General features: G+C 48.0%; 1 protein-coding gene across 1 annotated transcript; it reads left to right on the forward strand.

Annotated features, from left to right (window-relative positions):
- Positions 1–3538: 3538 nt before the first annotated feature.
- On the forward strand, positions 3539–17924 carry LOC307068420 (asialoglycoprotein receptor 2-like; the record flags this gene model as incomplete). The annotated part of the gene is made up of 8 exons (XM_079726265.1): positions 3539–3662; positions 8605–8724; positions 8922–9017; positions 9691–9762; positions 9920–10006; positions 10100–10245; positions 17413–17519; positions 17768–17924. The coding sequence occupies 8 exons, from the start codon at positions 3539–3541 to the stop codon at positions 17922–17924; spliced, it is 909 nt and encodes a 302-aa protein (XP_079582391.1).
- Positions 17925–24436: the final 6512 nt, after the last annotated feature.

The following is a 24436-nucleotide window of genomic DNA, read 5'->3' on the forward strand; positions in this document are numbered from 1 at the left end:
AATGTATAAAAGTTCCATTTATCTACTTTAAAAAACATATAGGCACACAAACTATATGACATATTTGATAAGGATACATATTTAAGAATATATATTATTTCAGTTATCTATTGATACATAACAGACCAACCCAAAGCTTCAGTGGCTTAAAATAAACAACTACAGTTGACCCTTGAACAAGACGGGTTTGGACTGCGTGGTTCCACTTATATGCAGATTTTTTTCACTAAAAATGTGTTACACCATCTGCAGGTGCTGAACCGGGGATACAGGGGGTGAAGTTATACTTGAATTTTCAACTGCAGGGGAGGGTCGGTGCCCCTAACCCCTGCATCATTCAAGGGTCAATTGTATTTATTGTTTCTCAGGATTCTCTGGGTCAGAAATCTGAGTAGGCCTAGGCCACATGGACCATGTGGCATTGGCTAGGGTTACACACTTGGATGCATTCAGCTGTTGGCTGGTCTGGTCTGGAAGCTCCCAGAAGGCTTTGTTCACATGTGGAGGGCCTTGGTACGCCTTCATGTTCTCTCTCTCTCCATATTGTGTCTTACCCCCCCGGGTCTCTCCACTAGGTCTCTCTCTCCAGCAGGATAGCTGGACTTCCTTACAGCCTGGTGGCTGGCTTCCAAGAGTGAAAAATGAAGCTTCCAGGTCTCTTGAAGCCTGGGTCCAGAGCTGACAGATTGTCAATTCGAGCACTTTCTATTGGTCGAGGCAAGTCACACGGGCAGCCCAGATTCAAGGGGAGGGGAAATGGACTCGACCTCTGGATGGGTGGTGTGACCTGCATGGACAATGAGGGGAGAACTTGACGGCCGCCATCTTTGGAGACTGTAACAAGTTGCAAACACATGATTTTGGCTGCCTCTGAAGAGTCGAGGAATTGGTGTGGGGAAACAGGATGCGGGAGGAAAAGCAATAAAATAAGAGAAGGATCTTGCTCAGACTTCTGAGGAGGACTGGGTGTCATGAATTCAGGAATACCACTAACCTAACTTCCTGCACCTGAGGTACAGAAACGAAACAAACAAACAAAAAATCCAAATCAACCAAATAAAACAGGATTCCATAACCAAAATCAGAAAACCAACAAAAAGTAACAAGACAATATGGAAACCTCAGAAACAACCCAAGCATATGTCAATTTTTGGTAGATTGAAATGCTGACTTTCAAATAGGGAGAAAGAGAAGGATGCAGAGGAATGTCTTGTTTTCTCTGTCCTCTCTTGCCAGTGCCAGGGTGGGAGGTTGTACCCTGAAACTTGGAATCAGTTCAGTAAACGTTACGTGGCTGGTGAGAATCCCCCCATCCCTGATGGCAGTTGGTAAACCTTGATACTCAGTAGAATAAGCCATTTGTTAAGCTTGTGCCTGCATCTTGGAACTAAAACCACATCCCTGCCAAGATTGGGACTTCATGGTAGTGTTTTTCAAACTTTGAGTTGTGACCCCAACTTGGGAAACTCAATTTAGTTGGTCATGAATTTGAATGCAAGTAGTAAGGTAAGCATTGTTTTATGAAACGTTCATCTTAATAATATATCTACAAATTCATTCATTCATTCATTCATTCATTCAGTAAATACTCATTGAGAACCTACTATGTGCCAGGCACTGGGGATTCAGGAGAAAGTAAAACATACAAATATGCGTGTGTGTGGGTGCATGCGTGTGTGCTCTGGATCACACTGTAAAACGTATCTCTTACTGCGAGTTACAGTCAAAAAGCAAAGCAGCCACCACTGCTTCTGTGGCTTCGCAGGAATGCCAGGCTATTGGAGTGTGTGGTTACTTCCTGTGTGTCAGAAAGTTACCCCAAGAAAAGCACAGGCCTCTGTCCCAAACCCTTTTCAGCACAAGGGGAAACACAGGCAGCTTTATAAAAGGAACTCTGCCCGTAGCCAGCAGCTAAGTTTGGTGAGGGTCAGAAAATCAGGGACGAAAACCGGGTTTTCTTTCCCAAGCTATTGTTCGCGCGAGAGTAGACAGACGGCGAGTTCGCGCGAGAGTAGACGGGCGAGTTAATCACGCTTCTCAGTTCATGGAGCCCCGTCTTCCTCACAGGCCTGTGAAGACCCCACTCTGATGGTATGCCTTTTTTCTTTTTTATCCGGTTTTGTCTCCCAATTTCCCTACCCACCTCCACCCGGGTCAAGTCACTTAATCTCCCCAAGGCTCTATTTCCTCCTCCGTGAAGTGGGAACAGCAGAAGACCCGCCTTCTGGGGTGAGTTACCTGAGACAAGGTCTGTGGATCATTCAGCCCCATGGTTGGGTGTGAGGACCGAGGTTTGTGTTGCCAGAGCCACAGAAGGGGCTTATTTATGAGGTTGAACCCCTCCTACCCACTACCTTCTGAAGGGATGCTCTTCCCTCCTTCCCTCGAACTTTGGGTCCCTGAGGGGCTTTACTCCCGTCCTGGAGAGTGAGGCCATCTGGCCCAGAGCCGGGGAGCCTGGTGGCTGACGCAGCAGGACGCGGCGGGGTGCGCCTAGGCTCAGATGCCGGATTGGGCAAGAGCACAGAAGCGACCCCTCTGATCCTGGTCAGGGATATCTGCCCAACAATTCTGGGAAATTCAGAGGCAGGAAATGAAAGGGGGGAGGGGTAGAGGGGGAAGAGCCAACTGCACCCCGCCCCCTCCTGGCCCGGCCCCCTCCCAAATGTGCCATGAGGAGTGAGGTGACTTGCTTGTGGGGGGAAAGCGGACAGACCAAAGAGATCCCTTCTCTGTGAGGGACAGAGGCAGTCCTGCCCCCGCCCCCATCACGCTTTGCCTGAGTTCCAACCACTTCTGTTTACCGTCCAAAGTCCCAGGGGCAGGAGATGCCAGGTTAGAAGCACTTGGACACTCAGACACACGGGTTCAGGGCCCTCGCCTGGACCGGCCCCCTCCCCTTCCCTCCTTTCCTCTGTGAGCACCACCTGCTCCACTTCTCCTGCCTCAAGCCCCTCCTTCACCCTGGGGCCTGGGCTGCCTGGGAGACTGGAGAGTCAGCCCTCCAAACCTGTAGCAGGTAACCGAGGTCGGGAGGCAGGCGGGACCGGGGATGTCTGGGATTAAAGAGACCCTGGGGCTTCCCTGGTGGCGCAGCGGTTGGGAGTCGGGGACGCGGGTTCGTGCCCAGGTCTGGGAGGATCCCACATGCCGCGGAGCGGCTGCGCCCGTGAGCCATGGCCGCTGAGCCTGCGCGTCCGGAGCCTGTGCTCCTCAACGGGAGAGGCCACAACAGTGAGAGGCCCGCGTACCACAAAAAAAAAAAAAAAGAAACCCTGGTTCAGAGAGAGTGGGTGCCTGATGGGAAGATATGGGGTGATTTGGAATGTATGGAGGGGAGGCTCCGGCCATGTCAAGGCCCAAGCATCTCCTGAGGAAGGATGGGACCCAGCTGTATTTCAGCCCCACACTTCCCGCCAACCTCAGATCCAACCCAAACCGTTGCCTCGACCTACTATCAGCCTCCGCCTGAATTAGCATCTTAGCACAGCATCAAGCCCGAGCTCAGCCCCAGCCCCAGCCCGGGTCCAGCCACAGCATGGCGAGGGACTTTCAGGACATCCAGCAGCTGGGCTCTGAGGAGAACGACCACCAGCTTTGCAGAGGTGAGGGCCCAGGCACTCGCGGGCGCAGTCCCAGAAGAGAAGACCCATTCTGGAAAGGCAAGTGTCTGGTGTCTGGGGCTTCGCTCCACCTTGGTCTAGCTCCTGGTCGCCCTCTGTCCCTCCGAGGTCTCTGTCACATTCACTCTGTGACCAGGGACTGGCCCCTGACCTCACCTCCTCCTCCACCCCTAGGACCCCAAGAAAGGGGTCTCCCCTCTTCCTTCCAACCTAAGTAGCGTGTGCCGTGTGTGTGTCTGCGTGTGGGGGTGGGTGGGTAGGTGTGTGTCGGAGGGAAAGAGCACAGAGATTCTGGAAGATTCCCACTTACCCCAAGCCCCCTGCCTGGATCCTTCTCTAGCAAATCTTGACCGAAGGCTCCAAGTGTCTGAGAGAAGGTTTTCGGGTGAAAAGGATCTGAGCAATTCTAGGCTGAAGGGCTGGAGCTGGGGTGGGGGAGGGGTGTCAGGTGTGCGTGCTGGTGATGGAGTGAAGCTCTGTGGAGACCAGGAGGGGTTGGGACTCGAAGCTCAGGGAGGAGGATTGGTTAGCCTGGGCTGGGAGGAGGGACCCCTCAGTCCTGAGGCTGGCAGACCAAGGGAGGGCAGGTGCTCTTGCAGGTGTGGGTGGGAGCTGGGCAGGGCAGGAACAGCGGGAAGGACAGGTATTCCCACCACACTTCTCCTTTCCTGGGGTAGCGGGCTGGCAGACCTTTCCACCAGGCAGTAGGCTGCATGGGGAGAGGCCATATCTGTCTACTCCCCTCTGCACCCCTGGGGCCCACGTGCTGCCTGGTATGTAAATGAACACTCAAAAATGATTTTGGATATTGTTGAATCTTCTGAAGACAAGAGGATTCAGTGTTTAAGCAGGAGGCTTGGAGAGAGTCCAGAGGTTTTGGATTTCGTGGAGAGGGGGCTCACCCAAAAAAGACCTGGTGGACAGCATTGCAGGATGAGACCGAGCAGGTGCAACCATCAGTACGTTTCTCTTCAGCAGCCTCTGCTGCCTTCATGTGGGCTGTGATAAATGGAATATTTATAAATGGAATATTTCCTGCCGGATCAATAAACAAAGGATGTCACAGTCATCAACGATTGCAACCCTCCAATGTGAGCCGGTGAGCCCTGAGGGAACTCGGGGCTGAAAAGAACACCTGCCATCTAGCAGCCATCAGACTGCAGCCACTCCCTGCGGTGAGCCCTGAGGAAACTCAGGATGTGAAAATACATGATACTGGCCCCAGATGGCTGAGGTGCATATCAAAGGAATGATTTCAGTGAGCCCAGACCCTTGCATCTTCCCATACATAGAAAAGCGCTACATTCCTTAACTTGAGATATCTGGTTTTCTTTAATTAACAATAATCTTTTGATGTTCCCAACTACCTGCCCTTTGTTGCAAAACCCCTATGTATACTGGCTCCTCCCCTCACCTCCTGGGGCAGTTTCTCAGAGTTATCTGTCTCCCGGGCTGCAGTCCTCATTTTGCCCCCAATAAAACTGAACTCGAACATTTTTTTAAGTCAACAGCTGACATCTGTCACCTGCTTACCAGGGATCACATTCCATTCTTCCCAGCCTTTTATATGCCTATAGTTTTCAGAAGATTTAGAAATATATTGGCCATTATTTCCTCAAAAATTTTTTCTGCATCCCCATCTCCCCTTTCCATCAAGACTCCAATTACACATATATTAGTGATCCCACAGCTCACTGGTGGTCTTTCTAGTTTGGAAGGAGGGATGGGATTCTTTTTTCTTTTGGTGTTTCTTTTTATATAGTTATTATTGCTATGTCTCTTAAGTTCACTGATCTTTCCTTATGCGTGTCTAATCTTCCATTAATTCTATCCAGTGTATTTTTCATTCCAGACATTGTAGTTTTCATGTCTAGAAGTTCAACTTGGGACTTTTATTTATTTATTTATTTATTATTATTATTATTATTTTTTGCGGCACATGGGCCTCCCACTGTTGTGGCCTCTCCCGTTGCAGAGCACAGGCTCCGGACGCACAGGCTCAGCGGCCATGGCTCACGGGCCCAGCCGCTCCGCGGCATGTGGGATCTTCCCAGACCGGGGCACGAACCCGTGTCCCCTGCATCGGCAGGCGGACTCTCAACCACTGCGCCACCAGGGAAGCCCCAACTTGGGACTTTTAAATATCTTCTTTGATAGCCAACTTAATTTTTGAATATTTTACAATAACTTTTAATGTCATTGTCTGTTAATTCTAACATCTGTGTCAGTTCTGGATCAGTTTTGGTAGATTTATTAACCTCCTCATTATGAGTTGTGTTTTCCTGCTTCTTTGTATGCGTGATAATCTTTGATTGGATGCCAGACATTGTGAATTTTACCTCGTTGTGTGCTGGATATATTTGTATTCCTCTAAATATTCATGAGCTTTGTTCTGGGATGTGATTAAGTAACTTGGAGTCAGTTTGATACTTTTGGGTTTGCTTTTATAATTTGTTAGATGGGTTGGGAACTTCTTGGGTACTCTACCCAGTGCCCTGTGGGTTATGAGATTTCCAGTCTGGCTGGTGGGAATAGGCACTATTCTTGGCCTTATTCCTGCCAGGCACTGTTCCCTAAAGCTTTTGGATTGTTTTTCTCCTGGCCTTGAGTAGTTTTCCTTACACGCATGTGTTGATCAGTACTCAGCTGCTTGCTTGAGGGGAACCCTCCTCAGATCTCTGGGATTCTCTGTGCAGCTCTCTTCTCTGATCCTCTGTCCTGTGAGTTCTGACCCCTTTGGTCTCCATAGACTCCCAGCTCCAGCTGGGCTCTGATTGGATTTCCCCTCCCTGCCCTGTGGCCTGAAAACTTTCTCCCAGCAGGAGGCTGGGGCAATCAGACCGCTCACCTTGTTTGTTTCCTGTCTCCACAGGGATCATTGCCCTTTGTTTCCTGAATCCCAGTGTCTCGAAAAATATTGTGTCTTTTAGCTATCTGTCTCTTGTTGTGGTTGTTTCTGGGAGGAGGGTAAATCTAGCCCCTCTGGGTCCATGTTTATCGCAAAGGTTTTTGTTTTTGTTTTGTACGCGGGCCTCTCCTGTTGCGGAGCCCAGGCTCCGGATGCGCAGGCTCAGTGGCCATGGCTCACAGGCCCAGCCGCTCCGCGGCATGTGGGATCTTCCCAGACCGGGGCACAAACCCATGTCCCCTGCATCGGCAGGCGAACTCTCAACCGCTGCGCCACCAGGGAAGCCCTGGGTCCATGTTTAGACCCGTTTTTTTTTTACTTTCAAACTTGCCTGTGCAGCACTTTCTATGTTTAATTTCATTCTCAGAATAATCCATTCAGGTAGCTACTGTTCTTACCCCAATTTTTAAAAATCGCAGTAAGAACACCTAATATGAGATGTACCCACTTGACACGTTTTTAAGTGCCCAGCAGCCCATTGTGAGCTCAGGCACCATGTTGTACGGCAGATCTCTGGAACTTATTCAACTTGCATGACAAACTTTATACCCCTTGAACAGCAATTCCTCATTTCCCCAGCCCCTGGCAACCACCATTCTACCCTCAATTCCTATGAGTTTGACTCTTTTAGATTCCTCATTTAAGTGGACATGAGAAAACAGAGGCGCCCAGAGGTTCAATGACTTGTCTGTGACCTCAGAGCCAGTTGGTGGCACAGCTGATCTGCCGTGCAGGGCCTGGTTTCAGGGTAGAGGTGCAGAGAGAAATGCTGAGCTGACCCAGAGTCAGGGGTTTATAGGTCATAGGTCAGGTTGGGAAGCAGGACAGGGGCCCGCTGAGTGGATGGTGCTGGAGAGAGCAGTCAGGGCTCAGCCATGGGGTCCCCTCTGGGTGGGGAAGTCTGTGGTCTGGGAGAGCTTCTCTCCCAGGGGATTGAGGAAGACTTGTGGGGGGTGAGAGGAAAAGGGGAGGATATGCTGAGAGGGGGGAGTGGGCAGTGGGGTGTCAGAGACATGCCTGTCTGGGTCAAGAGGAAGACTGGGTGTGGCTAACGTGGAGGAAGGTGACAGTCCTTGGTGTGAGGGGTCAAGAGTTCTGGGTGGATGAGGGGGTGCCTGGGTGTGGAGAGAGGGGGCTCAGGGTCCAAGGCAGAGAAGAGGAAGCGTTCTGTTGGCAGGAGGAAGACACAAAAGCAGGAGCCCAGGGCTGGGAGGACAGCCACTGCCAAGCCTGCAGAGTTGGCAGGAGGGGAGAGGCCAGCTCTGCGTGTGCGAAGATGTGGGTGCATGAGTGTGAGAGCGTGTGGGTGTGTGAGAATGTGTGTGAGTGTGTTACGTGTGCTGCAGGATGTGCAAGAGTGAGAGGACGGGCATCTTAGTGCATGTGTGAGAATGTGCTAAGGAGAGTGTGTGCATGCAGGAGTGTGAAATGAAAAATGCGTGTGTGATTGTGTGTGTGTGTGGGGGGGGGTCAGGGCTCAGCTTGGTCGGGGGGGACGGAGAGGTTTCTGTGAGATGATTGAGAGCTAAGGGAAAAAGGTTTATGGTGGAACAGAGGTTTCTGGGGGGCAAGGGTGGAGGGAAGAGGGCAAGGAGGCCCTGAGTGGTGGGAGATGGGAGGATGGGCTTGGGGGGTGGCCCCTGGGGGGTGGTCCATGGTGGAATGACCCTGACTTAAGGGTCCCAGTGGAACTGGGGGCGGTTGTCCCAGTTTTGGATTTGTCTGAGGGGCCCAGACAAATTTTAAGACAGGGTCTAGCCTCTAGGACCCCCAGGTCCAAGATCAAGGCTGTGCACACAGATGATGTGAGTATCACGTGCACGTGCGTCATATGCACCTGTGTGTGTGTGCATGTTTGCGTGAGTTCCTGTGGGTGCGAGTGTGCAAATGTGTGTGTGTGCACGCTGCATGAACGCTGGGGTAAAGCCCATTGACTCCCCCATCTACCTTCCTCTCCCCCTCTCACCCCAAGGCTGTACGTCATCAGGCTCTGTTCCCCTGATGCTCAGTGACGCTGGCTCTCCAGCTCCCCTGCCTCTGATGCCCCTCGTCCTGACACCCCTTCCCTTGCAGGGATGCCACCTCCCCAGCCCTTTGTCCTGCAGCGTCTCTGCTCCAAGCTCCGCCTCAGTCTGCTTGTCCTGGGCTTCAACATCCTGCTGCTGGTGGCTGTCTGTGTGATGGGGTCCCAAAGTAAGGGTCATGGGTGGGGCAGCAGTGGGGGAGGCAATACGGGCAGTGCTGGGGGCAATGAGGACCACGATAGGGGAAGAGATGGGGGCAGTGCTGGGGCAAATATGGGGGCAGTGCTGGGGTGGGGAAGGGGACAGTCAGATGGACAGTGATACAGAACACAGCGCAGCCCACTTCTTCCTGTTCTGTCTGACAAGGAGCACAGCTGCAAGTGGAGCTGCAGACCCTAAAAGAAACTTTCAGCAACTTCTCCTCGAGCACCTTGATGGAGATCCTGGCTCTAAGCTCCCATGGTGAGTGGGCGCGCCCCTAGGGGAGGAACTGGGATGGGCTGGATGGTCAAGGAGCTGGTTTTTCAGCATGGGTTTGCTGGACTCCGTGCTGGGTGCCCAATGCTGTATCTGCAATAGTGGAGTGTTTTGGGAGTGCTGGGGGCAGGGTGTGCACAGATGGGGTCAGATAACCCAACTGGAGAAGCTGGGCAAGGCTTCCAAGGATGCTGATTCCTGAGCCGAGGGTCCCTGAAGGATGAGTAGGTGTTAGAGTGGAGGATGGAGGTTAGAGCCAGGTAGAGAGCAGAGTCTGTGATGACCGGGGCATGAGGAAGACCACTGCACATTTTGGGACTCTATAAACGCGTCCAGTGTGGCAGGAGGTGTGGGCCAGAGAGGTGGGTAGGGGCCGGGCCATGCAGGCAAGCCTTGCTAACTCGTGAGACTTTATTTTGAGAAAGTGGGAATCCATCGGAAGGATTTAGCAGTGGACAGGCCTGTGCAGTTTACCCTTCAGAAAATCACTGCGCAGCGTCCAGAAGAGTGGACGGAGTCGGGGAGACCAGTGGGCGGGGCATGCAATGTCCCACGTCAAGGTAAAGGTGGCCCAGACTGGTGCTCCAGTGGTGTGAGGATAGAGGGATGTTGGGGATGCGGAACGGAGGGAAAACAGTTTAGCTTTTCTCTTTTTCAGGAGGCAGCGCCGGTGACAAGGTGACATCTCTGGAAGCCAAGCTGGAAAAACAGGAGCAAGACCTGAAAGCAGGTCAGAGACTCTCCCTTGAGAGAGAGAGAGAGTATGCGTGTGTGTGTGTGTGTGTGTGTGTGTGTGTGTGTGTGTTGTGTTTCCCCAGCTAAATGCTGGAGTCCTGGTAGGTGGGCACACACACTGCCCACACCATTGTCATCACTCTGGCCCCTAGATCATGCCACTTTGCTGCTTCATCTGAAGCACTTCCCAGTGGATATGCGCACGCTGGCTTGTCAGATGGCGTTCCTCCAGAGCAACGGTAGGGACGGGGCGGGGTGGGGGGGGTCTCCAGTCCCTCCTGCCTGTCCCGTCCAGCTGGATCTCATCTACCTCTTTCCCCCAATGCCTTCAGGCACAGAATGCTGCCCCGTGAACTGGGTGGACTATGAAGGCAGCTGCTACTGGTTCTCTCGTTCGGGGAAGCCCTGGCTGGAGGCTGAGAAGTACTGCCAGCTGGAGGACTCCCACCTGGTGGTCATCAACTCCAGAGAGGAACAGGTGAAACCGTACTTTTCGCAAAGGCAGGAGGAAACCTTGGGAACGCAAACTCTGGGAGGCTGGGTCAGGCTTGTTTTGTTATTTTTTCTAACCTGAGGAAGAATCCAGAAGCAGAAGTCTGGCCCAGCTCTGGGAGATCTATGATGGAATCTAAGCCATTGATTCTAAGAGGTGGGAGATTACAGCCCAGAGCTGGGGCAAAGGACAGGAGCCAGGTGACCAGGTGATGAGGAGCAGGTCAGGAGACAGAACATGTGGCAGGATGAACTAAAGGGCCAGGACTTGGGTAGAGAACACAGTGGAGCCACTGAGAGTCCCTGCTTGCTGTGCGCTGGCCTTGGCATGTGATGGTCCCTTGGGTGAAAGGAACAGAGTGGGCGGGATTCCCAGAGACTCACCACTGTGGGTTACTGGGTTCCTCCAAAGCACCCCAGGTCTCCCTTCCTGATGCTATCACCAGACCACAACCCCAAATGGCAAGTTCACAGGGAAGAACCAACCCATTAGAACAGGTGGGGCATTTTTGGGAAAAGTAAATGGTAATTTTTACTGAGTCCTTACTATGTGCCAGGCACTTTTATATATCTACTTTTATCCTCACAACCCTATGGGGTAGGCATTCTTGTTATCCCCGCTTTGAGGGGCATAGAGATGAGGGAACTAAAGAGCAGAGAGGTTAAGTAACTTGCTGCACATTCTGCATAGTAGAATGATTCCAAACATATCTTGCTTTACCAATCAGGTTGAAATTGCCAATATTCTATCAGTATTGGCCTATAAAATATCAATTTCATGTGGGTCAACCTAAGATTTCAGCAGTCTGTGACTTGGTCCACAAAATTTCATGCCGGCTGCAACTTCATGGTGGATGGGATTGTACCTTCATCATTTAAAAAAAAAATATTGGGCCTCCCTGGTGGCGCAGTGGTTGAGAGTCCGCCTGCCGATGCAGGGGATACGGGTTCGTGCCCCGGTCTGGGAGGATCCCATATGCCGCGGAGCGGCTGGGCCCGTGAGCCATGGCTGCTGAGCCTGCGCATCCGGAGCCTGTGCTCCGCAACGGGAGAGGCCACAACAGTGAGAGGCCCGCGTACCACAAAAAAAAAAAAAAAAAAAATTTATTTATTTATTTATTTATTTATTTTTTTGATTGGTTGCACCAGGTCTTAGTTGTGGCTCTCAGGCTCCTTAGTTGCAGCAGGTGGGCTCCTAGTTGCAGCATGCGTGTGGGGTCTCTGACCAGGGATTGAACCCGGGCTCCTGGCATTGGGAGCGCAGAGTCCTATCCACTGTGCCACCAAGGAAGTCCCCACCTTCATCATTTTGAAGTGAATGTCAGTGTCCTGTTTAATGCTTTTTGCCTTGAATTCATCTTCATGTGATATGAATAGACTGGTCCTTGATTTCTTTTCGCTTGCATTTGCTTCATGTATCTTTGCCCATCCTTTTATTTCCAACCTTTCTGAGTCTCATAGATGAGTCATTCTCAGCCTTCGCAGTATATTGTAATCTCTTGAGGAATTTAAAACATATTGACATCTGGTCTTACGCTCAAAGATTCTGATTTAGTTAATCTTAGATTCATCCTGGGCACTGAGATTTTTTAAGGTCTCCCCATGACCCCACCCATGTGATGCTACTCTACTGTTCAGCTAAGCTTAAGGTATTTCTCCTACAGGTTGTGTATAGTTGTTTTTGGTTTTTAAAAACTGAATATGTAAGAGACTTTTTGCCTTTAAGAGGTGAGTGTATCTCATTTACATTTCTTTTTTTCTTTTTTTTTTTGCGGTAAATGGGCCTCTCACTGTTGTGGCCTCTCCCGTTGAGGAGCACAGGCTCTGGACGCGCAGGCTCAACAGCCATGGCTCACAGGCCCAGCCGCTCTGCGGCATGTGGGATCTTCACGGACCGGGGCACGAACCCGTGTGCCCTGCATCGGCGGGCGGACTCCCAACCACTGCGCCACCAGGGAGGCCCTATTTTTCTTTTTTGAAAAAATTTATTTTATTTATTTATTTTTAGCTGTGTTGGGTCTTCGTTGCTGCGTGCAGGCTTTCTTTAGTTGCGGTGAGCAGGGACTGCTCTTCGTTGCGGTGAGCGGGCTTCTCATTGCGGTGGCTTCTCTTGCTGTGGAGCACGGGCTCTAGGTGCACAGGCTCAGTAGTTGTGGCTCGTGGGCTCTGAGCTCAGGCTCAATACTTGTGGCACACAGGCTTAGTTGCTCTGCGGCATGTGGGATCTTCCTGGACCAGGGCTCGAACCCATGTCCCCTGCATTGGCAGGCGGATTCTTAACCACTGCGCCACCAGGGAAGCCCCTTTTTTCTTGTTTTAACTGAAGTACGTTCACAATATTGGGTTAGTTTGAGGTGTATAGCAAAGTGATTCAGTTATATATATTTTTCAGATTATTTTCCATTTTAGGTTATTACAAGATATTGAATATAGTTCCCTATGCTATACAGTAAATCCTTATTGCTTATTTATTTTATGGATAGTAGTGTGTATCTGTTAACCCCATACTCCTAATTTATCCCTCCCTGCCTCCCTTTCCCCTTTGGTAACTATAGGTTTGTTTTCTATGTCTTCTGTTTATGAGTCTGTTTCTGTTTTGTATATAGATTCCTTTGTATTATTTTTTATATTCACACATAAGTGATATCATATAATATTTGTCTTTGTCTGACTTACTATGATAATCTCTAGGTCCATCCATGTTGCTGCAAATGGCATATTTCATTCTTTTTATGGCTGAGTAATATTTATACATATATATATGCAACATCTTAAGCCAGTCATCTGTCAGTGGGCACTTAGGTCGCTTCCATGTCTTGGCTATTGTAAATAGTGCTGCTATGAACATTGGGGTGCAGGTATCTTTTCGAATTAGAGCTTTTGTCTTTTCCAGATATATACCCACTGGTGGGAGTGCTTGATCATATGGTAGCTCTATTTTTAGTTTCTTAAGGAAACTCCATAGTGTTTTCCATAGTGGCTGCAGCAACTTACGTTCCCACCAACAGGGTACGAGGGTTCCCTTTTCTCCACACCTTCTCCAGCACTTATTATTTGTAGACTTTTTGATGATGGCCATTCTGACCAGTGTGAAGTAATACCACATTGCAGTTTTGTTTTGCATTCCTCTAATAATTAGCCATACTGAGCATCTTTTCATGTGCCTGTTGGCCATCTGTATGTCTTCTTTGGAGAAGTGTCTATTTAGGTCTTCTGTCCATTTTTTTTATTGAGTTGTTTGCTTTTTCGATATTGAGCTGTATGAGCTATTTTTATATTGGGGACATTAACCCCTTGTCAGCTGCATCATTTGCTAATATTTTCTCCCTTTCCATAGGCTGTCTTTTTGTTTTGTTAAGGGTTTCTTTTGCTGTGCAAAAGCTTTTGTTTGATTAGATCCCATTTATTTTTGCTTTTATTTCTTTTGCCTTGAGAGACTGATCTAAGAAAATATTGCTATAATTTATGTCCAAGAATATTTTGTCTATGTTCTCTTCTAGGAGTTTTATGGTGACATGTCATATATAGGTTTTTTTTTTTTTAAATAAGTCTATTTATTTATTTATTTATTTATTTTTGACTGCGTTGGGTCTTTGTTGCCATGCGCGGGCTTTCTCTAGCTGCCACAAGCGGGGGCTACTCTTCGTTGCAGTGCACGGCCTTCTCATTGCAGTGGCTTCTTTTGTTGCAGAGCATGGGCTCTAGGCACTCTGGCTTCAGTAGTTGTGGCTCACGGGCTCCAGAGCACAGGCTCAGTAGATGCGGCGCACGGGTTTAGTTGCTCTGTGGCATGTGGGGTCTTCCCAGACCAGGGCTGAAACCCGTGTCCCCTGCATTGGCAGGAGGATTCTTAACCACTGTACCACCAGGGAAGTCCCAATATATATAGGTTTTTAAACCCTTTTGAGTTTATTTTTGTATATGGTGTGGGGGAGTGTTCTGATTTCATTGATTTACATGTAGCTGTCCAGTCCAGTTTTCCCAGCACCACTTGTTGTAGTGACTGTCTTTTCTGCATTGTATATTCTTGCCTCCTTTGTTGTAGATTAATTGGCCGTAGGTGTGTGGGTTTACCTCTGGGCTCTCTCACTTACATTTATTTTAAAATACATATCTTTAATCCAGTCTTTTTTTTTTCTGTTTTGTATGCTGCTTTTGTTTTCTGCCATTTGCTATCAGAGATGTATTATTTTTGTTTTCTCCTCTGTGTTATTTTGGACTAGATGTAGCCTGTTTTTCATAATAGTAGTAATTACTGTCATAACTTAATTTTTTTTTTTTTTTTTTTGCGGTACGCGGGCCTCTCACTGCCGCGGCCTCTTCCTGTTGCAGAGCACAGGCTCCGGATGCGCAGGCCCAGTGGCCATGGCCCACGGGCCCAGCCGCTCCGCGGCACGCAGGATCTTCCTGGACCGGGGCACGAACCCGTGTCCCCTGCATCAGCAGGCGGACTCTCAACCACTGCGCCACCAGGGAAGCCCTACTGTCATAACTTTAAATGATGGGCTGAAACTTATTGGCTTCAAAAAATAAAAGAGGTTATATAACTTTCCATGTGAAAGATGAGGAAACCAGTACACCTTCACATGCCTCACTCTTTTCTCTTTTTTAAAATTGAGATATCATTGACATTTAACACTGTAAGTTTGAGGTGTACAGCATGCTGGTTTGGCACATTTACATACTGCAATATGATTAATACAGTAGTGTTAGCTCTCACCTTTATCATGTCACATAATTATCATTTCTTTTTTTGTTGAGAACAATCAAGATCTAGTCTCTTAGCAACTTTGAAGTTTATAATGCCTTGTTCGTTTCTCCCACATTCCTTAAATGTTTGCACGAATAGTTGGAGTCTTTTCTATCTTTGAATTTCATTGACTTCATCCAGATATATCTCAGTGTTGCTCATTCTCTCTGTATTTTCACTCTGAGGCCAGGAGAGTCCTTTTAACACATAAAGTTAGGTTTTCTAACATTTTGGAAGATTTTCTTAAGCCCTGTGTTTGAAAATTTTTTCTTGACCATTTGTTCTCTTTTCCTCTGGAGCACATCATCCAAAATGATCTCCATTGTCTGCCCCCATAGCCATCCTCGTCTTGCTATTTACTTCCATCTTTCTCTCTTTTCCTCTGTATTCTGGGTTCTTTTCTCAAGCCTATCTTTTGTATCTCAGGCTTGGTTTTTTTGCTGAATTGCTGGGTTTTTTTGTTTTTTATGTACTTCAGAATTTTCTCTTCAATTTCTTCCCTTTACTTTTCATTGTTATCTTTCTTCTTTGATATACTGTTTCATATTTTTATGTCATTCATCTCCTCTTTAATGTTTTTGAGGATGTAAGTTGTTCTCCAGTATCCTCTTATGTTTTGAAACATGCCTTCTTTACAAAGTATATTTTTCACCTCTCTTTTGATATCGCAGTGCTTTTTTCTTCCTCCTCTTCCTTTCCATCCTCTTTATTTTTTTTTATTTTTTATTTTTATTATTGTTTTGTTTTGTTTTGTTTTGTTTTTGCGGTACGCGGGCCTCTCACTGTTGTGGCCTCTCCCGTTGCGGAGCACAGGCTCCGGACCCGCAGGCCCAGCGGCCATGGCTCACGGGCCTAGCCGCTCCACGGCATGTGGGATCCTCCCAGACTGGGGCACGAACGCATGTCCCCTGCATCGGCAGGCGGACTCCCAACCACTGCGCCACCAGGGAAGCCCCCATCCTCTTTATTTTTGCACAAGTTCCATGATAATACTCCCCTGTGCTACTTCTTTGAATGGGCTGAATTCTTTCTTTCCTGTTATTTACTCGTGAACAGGGCAAATGTGTTCTTCTGGACTATCTTCTTTGATCATTTGGCACTATTTCATTCTTCCCCTCAGTCTTCAACACAGAGGGCTGGATACTGATGATTTGTATTCTTTGTTCAGTTATTCAGCTTCTTGTGATGATGGGAAGAGGGGACTGGGGCAGGGGGCAGCAGTGAATAGAATATCTTGTCTCCAGTCACTTGCCCTCCAGCTCTGTTGACTCCCTTGATTTTGGGGAGCAGCCCTACCACCCTCTGAGGGCTGTCCCTTCATGCGCAGGATGTTGACCTATTTACAGGATTCTAGAATTCAAAGGTGCTACTGTATCTGCCTTTAGATGAGGTGACTAACTGCAGTCTTAGTTGGGTCTCTGGGACATGAGAGTGGAATTAGGAAATTTTCCTCCAAATGCAGTTGGAGACCTTTCATATGCTGTGAAAGGGAACTGCTACACGTGCATGTTGGTCACCCATCCTTCTCTTTCCTTCATAAAACAAGGTGATCACACCCTCCCTCTGCTGCCCTCCCAAACCAGGGGACTTAAGTTCCCAGAAAGGGCCATATCTATAAGAGAAAGCTGCTCGGATGTCTGTTGTCCTAGGAGGTGTGCATGAACCCTGGCAAGCTATCTCAAAGACCACTTTTGTCCCAGCCCTTGCCAGCTGGATGACTGGGCTGCCCCTCGCACATAGGGCATCTTCCTATTTTCAGCCAGACTGCCAGACTCCATGTAACCAAGTCATAACAGGGCTCTGGGCAGTGGGTCCAAGCTTGGAAGCTCTGGGGCCTGGAAAACAACAGAAATGACAGCTATACATAGAAGCAGGAGCAGATAAGTGTACGTGAGAGGCGAGTGAAGCCGAAATCCTTAATGGGTCACTGGGGCCCATGGGGGCGGCAGGGGCCGGGATCAGGATCCAAGAGTTTGTGGCTGTGAGCAGAAGACAAGAAAAGCCTAGAATCTGAGTCTAGCAGCCATGCGTTAGGAATAAAACGGGAGGCCAGGTCAGGGGGCAGCGGTCATGAACTCAGGCACTGGATTGATGCTCTGGGTTCCACGATTACCGTGAGTTCCTTGACCTCACATGTAAAGTGTGAATCATTAGGGCACCCAATTTAGAGGGCTTTATGAGATTTAAATAAAATAATCCTTGTAAAGCACTTAGTGCAAGGTTTAGCCCAGTAAAGATTCACTAAATGCTAGCTATGGTTGCAGAAGAAAAAGAAGGAACTAGTGTTGGGAGCTGCTGCTTCAAGGTGGCAGCAGATCAGGCTGGGGAGGGCTGAGGGAACCATAGCTGATGCCTGCATGGAAGTACAAGGGACTAGAAACTTCCCTCCTGCCTGTTTTCCAGAAATTCATTGCACAACACACGAACCCCTTTCAAACCTGGATAGGCCTCACTGACAGTGATGGCTCCTGGAGATGGGTGGATGGTACAGACTATAGGCACAACTATAAGTAAGTGGCTTCACCTCGTCTCTCTCTGTTAGTTTGGCCTGGGGACGGCCATCTGGTCTCTTCCCCCAGTGCACTCCCACTCATCCCTCAGGGACCAAATTCTCCAACCATCTCCCCCCCAGACTCCCAGACTCCAAGGCTGCAGCTGCTGCTCCCCAAACCGCCCAAGGCCATGCATTTCTGAGGTGGGGATGAGGGTTGCTGGGATGAGGGGGCATCCAGAGCTGAGCTCTGTCCTGCCTTCCTAGGAACTGGGCTGCCACTCAGCCAGATGACTGGCAGGGGCACGAGCTGGGGGGCAGCGAGGACTGTGCTGAGATCCGGGGGGACGGCCGCTGGAACGACGATTTCTGCCAGCAAGTGAAACGCTGGGTGTGTGAGATAAAGCGGAACATCACCATCTAGGTGTCCCGACCTCCAGCAGACCTCTGACCTCCAGCAGACCTCTGACCTGCACCCCGCCTCCTCCAAGTCCTCCACTGGGCATTTTGAAGAAAGGAAGAAGAGAGTCCTCAGGGATGTGGGGAGGGGTTGAGGAGAGATAGAAGGGGGTGGTTGAAGAAGCTCAGACCTTGGGGAAACTGAGATCCCGCCTCCTTCTGAAAGTCACTGTAATTACTATTATAATTTTTGGCCTCCTCAGTGGAGTAGGAAAAGGACAGATACTTGAAACTCTGCGTGGACTGGTTATTTGGAATTGGGAACTGTAGGGTACAAAGAAGAGGGAGGGAGAGGGTCTGGAAGAGAGAACGCTTAAGTGCTAGACGGCTGTCCTTGACACCTAATCTTGAAGATGCAGGTCAGGGAGGGGAGGGAAGAGGATTGAAACAGAGGGAGGCCCTGTGGAAGGCACTGGTGGGGGCGGGGAACTGGCTGGGCCGGGGCTGGAGGGTCTGCCCACACCCTGAGGGGTTCCCTGCAGTTGGGATCCCCTCCAGAAGAGGTTCCAGGGAACACCCCTGCTCCACTGTCAGCCTGGGAACTTTGAACTGGGCTGGCGAAGGTCAGCGACAAAGGTGTGCTAAGAGAAGGAGGATTGGTATGACCCCAGATAGACCTAGACGTGTCTCCAGCACATGGTGTCTCCAACAGTTTCCACAGTGGGTAAACTGCACCTTCCAAGATCATTCTGAAACTGATCTTAAAAGAGTCTGTAATCAATTAGACTTTTTGGTTTTATTTTTATTACAAAAGTAATACATACTAGTAGTTAAAAATGTTTCAAACACACACACACACTGGGAGTCTCCTCCCCTCACCCTTCTCACTTCTCCGCAGAGTTAACAATTTCATGGGTATTGTATTAGTCAAGGGTCTCCAAAGAAACAATCGATAGGATGTATATGTACCAATAGGAGATATATTGGCTCACGTGATTATGGAGGCTGACAACTCCCGAGTTCTGCAGGTGAGCTGAAGAGCCCCAAGGTTCCTGTCTGAGTCTGAAGGCTCAAGACCCAGGAAGAGCCAATGTTTCCATGCACCAGTTTGGAGAGGGTCAGGCAGGAAGAACTCTCTTACTCATGAGAGGGCCAGCCTTCTTTTTTTTTTTTTTTTTTTTTTTGTGGTACACGGGCCTCTCTCACTGTTGTGGCCTCTCCTGTTGCGGAGCACAGGCTCCGGACGCGCAGGCTCAGCGGCCATGGCTCATGGGCCCAGCCACTCCACGGCACGTGGGATCCTCCCAGACCGGGGCACAAACCCGTGTCCCCTGCATCGGCAGGCGGACCCTCAACCACTGCGCCACCAGGGAAACCCGGGCCAGCCTTCTTGTTCTCTTCTTGGCTTCAACTGATTGGGTGAGGCCCACCTACATTAGGGAGGGCAATCTGTTTTCCCAATTCAGATGTTCATCTTATCCAAAACACTCTCACAGACACACTCAGAATAATGTTGGACCAAATATCTGGGCACCCTGAGCCCCAGTCAAGTTGACACATAAAAATGAACCATTACAGGGTTCCTGTCAGGATGTTTCCTGTGTATGTGCATATGTGTGATACTACATGTTATTAGTAGCTTGTTTTTTCACTCTCCAGTGTCTTATTGATTCAATCTATGCTATTTCTTGAGAGGTTTTACTTCACTGCATTTAGCAGGGGTAGAGAATTCCAAAGTATGGATGTGCCATATATTATCTAATCATTCTCTGTGGTGGGTAATTGCTATCTTTGTTTGTTTTCACATATAATGTTTCAAGCAATTTTTGCTTCTAAGCTTGTGCTGGGTCAAGACTTCCCAATTTTCAGCTGCAAATTTTTCTAGGACTTTTCCTTCAAAATGTATGTAATTGGCATTAAATTAAAAAATTATGACAAATAATACATACAATTTAAAGTCTTGTAGGGCTGGAAGCAGTTACAGGAACTGTTTCCTTCAGCCACTCCTGCTGCTTAGAGAAACCACTTTTAGTGTTTTAGCTGTTTCCCTTAGTGTTGACATTTGTACTTCTAAATAATATGCACAAACTGATACCTCTTTATCAGTTGTAGACGTTATTTAGTCACTTTTCATCACGTAGATGGGCACAATTTTCCAATTTAGTCTATAGCGATTTTTGCTTAAATCCTAATTCAGAATCTGTGTCGGTTATGGCTGTGTCAATATTGTTAACTGCTGAACCAAGTAGTATAATCTGATTACATTTCCTTTCTTGCACAACTTTTGTTTTTTCTGAAGTTAATAGTTGAAAAATTTGCTTCATATTCTTTGAAACAATTGCAAAGTCTTCCTTAACTGTAAAAAGGCTGACAACATAATTTTCTGCACGTGCAAACTGGTCACATAGCCAGCACTTCAGCTGTAGTTTTTTCCAAGAGCCACCAGGGTGAATCCAAGTTTTATGGGGCCTGAAATGTACACAGTTTTGGAGAGGCCTCCTTAGGAAAAAATACAAAATTATGAATACAAAATTAAGCATAAAAATTGCTCTTAAGTTAGGACAAAAAAGCTGAAAGCTACCATAAACATCACAAAATACAGAAAACTGATATAATATTTTTAATAATTTTCCAACACACCTGTGAAATCCATTTTCCCCACACTTTTTGGCTGCATACTTTTTGTTTACTTCTGCATGTGACAAAGGTGTTGTAAGGTGACTTTCCACAGAGAGAAGAGAAGGATAATTGAGGGTTTCCTCTAGCATGTTTCCTCTTTACTACTGATGTCAGTGCTTCAGGGAAGCTCATGGCCACCTTCATGTCACCCCCAAGTGAGTCTACACAGTGGATGCCAACAGTGCCCGTGAAAGCCATGCCTGGGCAGGTGAGCCAACCCTAAGGATGAATGATGTGACTGCAAAGCACATAGCAGGGTCCCTCTCCACTCAAGCCAAACACGTATTTCCAACCCAGCTTCTTAGTTGGATTAAAAAAGGGCCATCTGACACAGAGGGAAATGTGAAGGAGAAGTCGGAGTTAAAAGTGACATGGTCATCTTAGCTGGTTATAGTCAGTTATTTGTTTTTATAATTGACAAAAACTTCTGATCATGGCCTCGGATACCATGTAAGGGGCCCACAATCGGGCCTTGAGCTCAAGCTCCCTTAGGCTTCCTGTTGATCCACTTTTGTACCTTCCCCTCCCCCGTTCTCCACCCCCCACCATACCTCCCCCTGCCAGCAGTTTTCTTGGGACTTCCCGATAATCCTGGGAAACCCCTGGACCGCCTCTTTCTCCTGGGCTGGATCCTCTCTTCCCTGGATCCGTGTGTTCTTTCTTGGTTTATCCCCTTGTTTTATTGAAGCATCCCCTCCAGTAGCTTCCTGGAAAAGGAAGGGACTTTTTTGGATAGCTTGATTGATCGTTTGTGGAAATATGGAATTCTAGGTTGAAAATGATCTCCCTTCACCATTTTATATGCCTCACCCCGTGTTTTCCATTTGCTGTGTGCTGTGGAGAGAGCTGACCCTATTCTAGGCCTGATCCCTTGGATGGGAACTTTCCCTCTCTTCAGGATGTTCCCGTTAACCCTGAGGTCTGAAAATCACCACTGACGCGCCTTTGGTGCGGGCCTCGCAGTCACTATACCCGGCTCTCACAGGCTTTTTTCATCTGGGAGAGTGGAAGGAGACGGTGTAACAGATGTGGTTGGGGCCCAGTGGTTGGTCTTTGGGGCCATCAAGAGGATTCTGGTGCTACTTGCTTGAATTCTGCTGCTGGTGTCCTGCGCTGCGTTCCTCCCTGCCCAGTGTCCCTCGGGTTCGTATGGAAAACCTCTGGAGAGGTTTGTCCACATCCTCACCTGCGTTTGGTTGCTGTCACTATTTTTTATTTTTCATTTTTAACACCATTCTAATAGGTGTGGTGATATATTACTGTGGTTTTAATTTGCATTTTCCTGATGGCTAATGTTGTGCGTCTTTTTATGTGCTTATTTTCCATCCATATATCCTCTTTGACACAATGTCTCTTTATGTCTTTTGCCCATTTTCTAATTGGATTTTCTTTTTCATTTTTTACTGTTGAGTTTTGAGAATTCTTTATATATTCTAGATACTAGCCTTTGGTTGGAGATGTGGTTTGCAAACATTTTCTCCAAATCTGTAGTTTGTCTATCCTTTTAACAAAAACTCATTTCTAAAAAGACTGTGATAAATAAAATGTTGGCAAGCCCAATTAAGGAACTGAGAAAAGTGACATGACTACTTGAGATAGGAGGTTAAATGACACTTTTCCTGTTTTTATAGAAATTTGGCTGAATTCCCCAAACTGAGAATGATTGTTGGTAAGTGCTTATACATTTAAAGCAGAGAAGAACTGGGGGTTGGGGGAAATGGGGAGATATAGGTCAAAGGGCACAGATTTCCAGTTATAAGATTAACAAGTTTGGGGATCTAAGGTACAGCATGGTGATTATAGCTAACAATACTGTATCGGATACTTGAATGTTGCTAAGAGAGCAGATCTGAGATGTTCTCACCACAAAAAAGAAACGGTAAATATGAGGTGGGTTGGAAGTGGTAGCTAATACTATGATAATCATTTTGCAATTTATAAATGTATCAAATCAACACATTGTATACCTTAAACTTACACAATGTTATGTGTCAATTATATCTCAATAAAGCTGGAAAAGAAGGACTTCCCTGGTGGCGAAGTAGTTAAGAATCTGCCTGCCGATGCAGGGGACACAGGTTCGAGCCCTTGTCCAGGTAAATCCCACATGCCGTGGAGCAACTAAGCCCGTGTGCCACAAGTACTGAGCCTATGCTCTAGAGCCTGTGAGCCACAACTACTGAGCCCACATGTCACAACTACTGAAGCCCACATGCCTAGAGCCTGTGCTCCACAGCAAGAGAAGCCACCGCATTGAGAAGCCCGTACACCACAACGAAGTAGCCCCCACTCGCTGCAACTAGAGAAAGCCCGCACGCAGCAACAAAGACCCAACACAGCCAAAAATAAAAATAAATAAATAAATTTATTAAAAAACAAACAAAACTGGAAAAGAAACCCAGAGAGGTGCTGAACATAACTAGTCACAACTTACTAAGAGATGATAAAAAAGAAGCCATTCTTCCCAGCCTCTGTAAGTGAAGATTATTTCAAGGGAATTCTTAGATGTAGTGAGAGATTCAACTCTTTTTTTCTCTCCATATCAGGGAGAGGAATGCTTCTCCATGCCCCATTGGCCAGATGATGGAGTCCAAAGGGAACCAGTGTAGAGACTGGAGTTGTCTTCAAGGGGGTAAGACAGGCATGTCACTACCAGGCCAGATAGTAGTTAAGCTGCACACTCTATTGGACTGCTATTTGAGAGGGGCAAGAAGAGTTTGCAGGGAGCCTGTGGATGTGTGCTGAGGAGTTTTGGAGTAACCATGGAGAAATAGACTCGTCCTTGACAGGAGAAGTCTGAAGACATAAACCTGGGCTGGAGCTGCCCCATTCGTCAGTTGATTGGGCTACACTTGGTTGTCTGTCAGGGAACCAGTGAGCTGACTGGACCCCATGGATATCAAGCTTAAACCACCTACAGAGGACCCTGCCCAAGAGGACTGCATGGCAGTGAGGCTGAAAGAGGATGTGGGTATACAGCTGCAATCTGGGGCAGTAACTAATGGTGACCATCACAGAGGGCAGTGAGAGAGCTCATCATCCCCGTGAAGAGCTGGTATGGTGCAGAGGGTCCCATAGGGGTCTCTGAAGCACCACACGAGTAAGGCCAGTGTTGGAGGCCTGCCATGAAGAGTAACTTGACCGCCACAATAGCACCAGATCACAGAGCTCTTTTCCTTGAATTCTCTCCCTTGCCCCAACCCTCAAGGATCAATGAAGAGAAGAGGAAAGAAAGAGAAAGGAGGAACCAAACAGTCCATGACTCCTGTCCTAGGTTCTCCAGAAGCAGATCTGAAATGACGATCCCTATGAAAATAATTCATTAGAAAGTGTTTTTAGGAAAATTAAGGATATGAGGGAACAGGATGAGGAAGAGAAGGACTTCTAGCAGGAGTATAATAGAGGTTGACCGTTAAGATGAGGGTTCTTGTAAAAGTGATTCATTAGGAAGTGGCTTTAGGCAATATTAAGCAAAGTCCTGTGGTGGTGGTGTAACAGGCTCAATACCACAGGGGAAGAATTGGGAAAACCCTGGTCACATCTCAGAGTTGTCTCAATCAGAAACAAGGGATCTGGAGTATTTGAACTCTTGCATCCACAGTCATTGGTTAAGGGTGGCCTGTGGTTGGCGAGAATGTAAATTGCAAGATATTTCCTGCTTTCTTTGTGCCAGATGGAGCATGCTATAGCAGCTTGAGGGCAGTCCCCTGACAAAGAGACACAGGTGCTGCTTGTTAAGAATAAAGTCACATTGGAAACCAGTGTGCTTGAAAAGAGTGAAGGAATCCGAGCAAAATCCGGAGAGTGTCTGCTACAGCCAGGCCACTGCAGATCCTGAGTTGGTGCTGTATAAAGCTT

The sequence above is a fragment of the Hyperoodon ampullatus genome (assembly GCF_949752795.1).
Source record: "Hyperoodon ampullatus genome assembly, chromosome: 19".
Classification (NCBI taxonomy): Eukaryota; Metazoa; Chordata; class Mammalia; order Artiodactyla; family Ziphiidae; genus Hyperoodon; species Hyperoodon ampullatus.